Source organism: Malurus melanocephalus, unplaced genomic scaffold, assembly GCF_030028575.1.
Source record: "Malurus melanocephalus ecotype Western Australia unplaced genomic scaffold, MMel_1.1 scaffold_1080, whole genome shotgun sequence".
Lineage (NCBI taxonomy): Eukaryota > Metazoa > Chordata > Aves > Passeriformes > Maluridae > Malurus > Malurus melanocephalus.
In genome coordinates this window covers 53,360-58,986 of record NW_026624312.1, presented here as the reverse complement: position 1 = coordinate 58,986, position 5,627 = coordinate 53,360, and the positions used below count along the sequence as shown (strand labels likewise).

General features: G+C 45.9%; 1 protein-coding gene across 1 annotated transcript; it reads right to left on the bottom strand.

Annotated features, from left to right (window-relative positions):
• Positions 1-722: 722 nt before the first annotated feature.
• Positions 723-3,741, bottom strand: SPTSSB (serine palmitoyltransferase small subunit B). Its single transcript, XM_057386867.1, has 2 exons — positions 3,393-3,741; positions 723-1,642 (listed from the first exon to the last, which is right to left on the bottom strand). Exon 2 carries the CDS (start codon positions 1,620-1,622, stop codon positions 1,380-1,382), a length of 243 nt encoding a protein of 80 aa, XP_057242850.1. The 5' UTR covers positions 1,623-1,642; positions 3,393-3,741; the 3' UTR covers positions 723-1,379.
• Between the last annotated feature and the right edge of the window lie 1,886 nt (positions 3,742-5,627).

Here is a 5,627-nt window from a genome sequence, read left to right as displayed (position 1 = left end):
ATTGATAATTATCAGTAAATATAATATACAGRCTCAGTACAAAACCAAATGACTCTAATTACTACTTTAACTCTTCTATTACTTTCATGAGACATCCAATTGGATACAAATCTGAAAGCATTAAATAGRTTTTTTTACAAGCTTAGAGGTACTTGGGCACTGTTAAAAGAGTTGAGTTTAAGTGCAGCTGCCCTGATTTTCCCAGTGAAATTATTTCCATCTCTGTCTCTATTTCCCCCCAATTATGAACTGGGGCAGCAGCTGCATCTCCTGCTGAGGTGACAATGACATCATGAACCTCTTCACTTTGTTTGTGCCTCCTCTGCCCAAACCTCATTCCCTGAGTCGCTGGATTGGCACCTCCAACATCCTCCCATTCTCAGGGAGGAGAGAACATCCCAGGAGCACCGGGAAAAGTCACAAAGTTCAGCTCAGCGTGGGTGGGAAATGTGGATTTATCTCCCCTGCTCTACTCCCTGATCTGCCAGGGTGATTGCAAACCCCAACTCTCACTGCCAAGCCCATCCCAGCCCGTGCAGGAAGCTGGCAGCACAGGAATCTTGTGTTTTTACAGCTAAAAAAATGAGGAATTTGGAACAGAACCAGTTGGAGCCAAATCCAGCTCAGTGTTTACAGTCTCAGGGGTTCATGTTTCAGACTGCTCAACACTGAGAGTGTAAAAGGTGAAAGGTAGGGAATAAAGGGTTGGGAAAAAAAGGAGACGTTGTATTTTTACAATTTTTAGGGGCTTTATTTTCAGCTGAAACCCTACCACAAGTGAATCTATAGTTCCCTATATGATAACAAACGATTTACTCATCTTCTAAAAGTAAATAAAAAATTATCTGTTTTTATTAAGTTACAGGATCTGAGAATTTCACTATCATTTTTCACAGCAGCACCTCCTCACATTTTTAATGAATCAACTGCATTATTTGCTTAATGACAGCAAAGCAGTAGAGTGATTCAATGTATAAAATAATCAAGGAGAATAAGTAAATATTGAAATCATTCCATAAAACCACAGCAAGYCAAGGGAAGCAGCCCCCACTTGTCCAGGGGTTTTGTGTGCACATTTCTTCSGGCAGACAAGAACAAATCCATGCAATCATCTCTCCAGATGAAAACTTTCCAATTTCCAGCTTTCCCTGGAATAACAAAATCTTCAGGGGGGTTGTTCCTGTCCCAATCCCACCTCTATAATTCCAGTGAGTTGTTAAAATCGGAAGCTCTCAAAGAAGCAAACAGGGATTGATTGGAGGGGTTTTTTTGGCAAAATCGCTGTCAGAGAAGATCACGAGGAGAGAGCAGAGCAGCATTTGTGCCTGCTATGGGATGAAATCGGGATGTGAGGGAAATGATGTGGTCCCAAAATGGTTTTATTTCACCACGGCGAGGGCGTTGTGCCGCGGGTTGCCCAGGAAGCTTCCCAGCAGCTGGAAAACTGAGCCCAACTGGGCAGCCAGGCAGGCATAGGCAGTGTAAAACAGCAGCCCCAGCACGGCCAGGTTGAAGGAGTAAAAGAGAACCTTCTCCCAGGGYTCCATCAGGTAACTGCAGGTGATCAGCTCAAACTGGCAGAAGAGCCAGTACAGAGAGCGCCAGGCGCGCTTCACGTCCATCCCAGCAGCCCAAAGCCTTCCTGGAGGGGAAAAAATGGGAAATTATGGAAATGGGACCATATATTGCATCACTGCTCACCAAGGAGGATCTAAGGATTAGAATGATGGAAATGGGATCACTTTGTGCACCACTGCTCACCAAGGAGGATCTGAGGATGGGAATGATGGAAATGGGATCACTTTGTGCACCACTGCTCCCCAAGGAGGATCTTTGAGCAATCTGAGGATGGGAATGATGGAAATGGGACCACACATTGCACCAATGCTCACCAAGGAAGAACTTTGAGAGATCTAAGGGTGGGAATGATGGAAATGGGATCACTTTTTGCACCACTGCACCACTGCTCACCAAGGAAGATCTTTGAAAGATCTAAGGATGGAAATTATGGAAATGGAGCCACACTTTGCACCACTGCTCACCAAGGAGGCTCCATGGGAGTTCAAGAATGGGCAGTGATGGAAACAGGACCACTTCCTGCACCACTGCTCACCAGGGAAGAACTTTGAGAGATCTAAGGATGGGAATTGTGGAAATGGGATTAGTTTTTCCACCACTACTCACAAGGAACATCCTTGGAAGATCTAAAGATGGGAATGATGGAAATGGAGCCACACATTGCATCACTGCTCACCAAGGAGGCTCCATGGGAGCTCAGGTTTTATCCAGGGATTGTGGCAATTCCACTCCCCAGGCCAAACCCTTCCAGAATTTCACCTCTCACTGGGTTATTTAAGGCTCTGCTGGAGCAGCTTAATCAAAAATCCCTTTAAATCCTCTCTCTTTCCCACCTGTGGATTTTGCCACAGAATTTTGCCACAAGGCTGGTTTCTGCCACTGMAGGCTGGATTTTGGATTTTGTGTCTCCAGCTGCTGCTGGAAGTCCCAGGTGCAAACTGGGAGCATGGAAAACTCCACACATACAGAATTCCAGTAAAAGGAAACTATATCCAGATTATCCAGCTTTTTCTGCAGCAGGGATTGAATTCACCTGTTGCCAGAATTAACTACTATTATTAATAACAACGTCTATAATAATATCTATAATAATATCTATAMTAAYATATATAATAATATCTATARTAATATCTATAATACATGMAAATTTAAAATCATCAATAATAAACACATTTCTTTTAAAGAACTGGGTTCAAATAAATGCTAATAATTGCTGAGTGTTACATTAAGTCATCAGCAGGACACAGAATTGCAGAGGAAAAGGGAAAACGGGATTATTTCAGTTATTGGCACTTGCTCTCCTTTGGTGAATAAGATGAGAATCCTAAAAGCTCTGATTCCCACTTTTTAATTGGAAAGTGAGTAAGTCTGGTAGTGTCAAGATCCATGGAAATAGCCACATAACAAGAAAATATTACAAGGAACTAGGGGAAYATTATCATTCTTTTAATAAGAATAAGGAAACCAGTTCCTTAGAAATTAAATACAAGTAACCCCATAGATCTGTATAGAGTAGGATTTTATCCTAAAAAAGCCACTTTTCTACATGTGCCTAAAAAGCCACAAAGCTTTTTAGAGACATTTTGCTTCCATAGTTTCCCCACCTCTTCCTGACAGGTCAGATAAAAYAAAGCTCCTGCAGACAGAAATATTATTAATCCCTTTTAGCAATATCCTTATCCATTTCTGCCCATCACACGCAGTTTTTATTCAGTCCCATTACACCTGAGCCTCTCCCCATCCCATGCAGCAGCAGGGGACTTTGACAAAAGGTTTTTCCCATGAAAAATCGGGGTTTGAAAAGCAGAACTCACCCGTGCACGCGTCCTGGGCAGGGAGCAGCTGCTGTGCGGATGGGGAGCAGAAGGAGCAGCTTTGATGCTCAATTACAGAGCGCTCCGCACCCCGCCCCGCTCGGATCTGCCGCGGCCACGGGGCGCTCCGGACACCTTGGAGAGCAGCCCGGGCAGCGGGGGAGGAACCAGCCGGCAAAACAAAAATATTGACAGCGGCTGCCGTGCCCGAGGAGCCTCCCCGAACAGCTCTGCCCCGTGGGGCTGCGTTGYTGTGGGTTCTGCGAGGGGCAGGGATGGGGCAGGAATGCGGCTCAGGGGGTCTGCGGTGAGCTATGGCCTCATCCTGGAGGAAAAACACACAGAAACGCCCCCAAAAAAACAGCTAAGCAAAGAAAATAAACCCCAAAACACCTGAGCAACCCCTAAAGAGAAAGGGGTAAACACCAAACCAGCAACCCCAAAAGAAGCAGCTTTAATGGGGAAGGGCTGCCAAACCACAAAACCAACAAACAAAAAATTCCTCCTAAAAACCCAACAATTCCCTCAAAAAAAAAAAATTATGTATCAAACTCCTTCCCCAGGTGCAGAAGAAAATTTCTTTTTCTTTCCCAAGAAGATTTTTCCTTTTCTTTCCTGATCAGGATCAATCCCCCACAGCCCTGCGTCCCCAAATCCCATCCAGCAGCCCCAAAATGCGGGGAATTCGGGGATGAGGAGGAGAGGGGGAGCTTTCCTCGGGAAAGAAATAAGAGTAGGCAGCACATGCCGGAGGCGTTTGAATGCTGGAAYTGGGCAAGGAAATGAGGCGGAATTTGCATAATGGATGGGTTTGGAAGTGTCTGCCCTCAGCCCCGGCATTGCCCGGCGTGAATCAGCTCTGCTTGGGGATATTGTGCCACGAGCGATGGCTGAGCCTCTCCTTCCTTTCCTCCATCCCAACACAGCCCGAGATCACCTGGAAAAAACCTGGAGTTCACCTGGAGAAAACCTGGAGAAAACCCTGAGCTCACCAGAGAATAAACCCCGAGTTTACCTGGAGAAAACCTGGAGTTCACCTGAAAGAAAATCCCGAGATCACATGGGAGAAAACCCTGAGTTCACCCGGAGAAAACCCCAAGCTCACCCGGGAAAATATCCCGAAAGCACCAGGAGAAAACCTGGAGTTCACCTGGGAGAAAATCCTGAGCTCACCTGGGAGAAAATCCTGAGCTTAGCTGGTACCAAACCTTGAGCTTAGCTGGAAACAAACCCCAAGTTCAGCTGGGGACAAACCCTGACCTCCTCCCTCACCCTTTTGCTTTTCCCCCTCATGTTTTTCCCCAAAATCAAATTTTCTGTTTAAAATCTGCTCAGTTTCCCTGGAAACCCCAGAAATGGGGAAGGGCTGTCCCAGGCAGCAGCAATCCAAACGCTCCCTGTCCAATCCTTGTCCTGCACAGGGGGATCTGCCCGGTGTCCTGTACACCAGGAATGGCAGAGAATGAACTCCTCAAATGGGAATTTGARCACTGCTGCAGCATTCCAGGGGCTGCTGCTTCCAGCAGAGCTTCCCAACCCTGGATTTCAGCAGAGCTGGGAGGGCTGGGAAAGATTTTTAGGATTTTAGATGAAAATCAGCATAGGTTTGATTCCTATGGTGGCCATGCTCCTGGTGGAACAAGTTTTTTAGGATTTTAGATGAAAATCAGCATAGGCAAGGTTTGATTCCTATAGTGGCCATGCTCCTGGTAGGACAAGGTTTTTAGGATTTTAGATGAAAATCAGCATAGGTTTGATTGCTATGGTGGCCATGGTCCTGGTGGGACAAGGAGGGTTTTTAGGATTTTAGATGAAAATCAGCATAGGCAACATTTGGATTCCATGATGCCCATGCTCCTGGTGGGACAAAGCAGGTTTTTAGGATTTTAGATGAAAATCAGCATAAACAACATGTGGATTCCATGATGCCCACGCTCCTGGTGGAACGACATCCCTGTGGCAGCTCCCTCAGCTTCCCAACCCTTCAGCACCAAATCCAGGCCAGCTAAAGGCAGGGCTGACCCCTCCCCACTCCCCAAATCCTCTCCAGAACCTTCTGCAGAAATCCAGGAAAACCCCGGTGATTCCTCCATCTCTCCTGAGTACAAAAACCACAGCAAAAGTTTCGGTGTTTTCAGTGATTCTCCACTTTCAACAACAAATACCTCGAGTTTCAACAACACAAGTCAGACTTGGTGGGTTTGTTCAGCTCCAACAGCGATCCCAAAGTTTTCT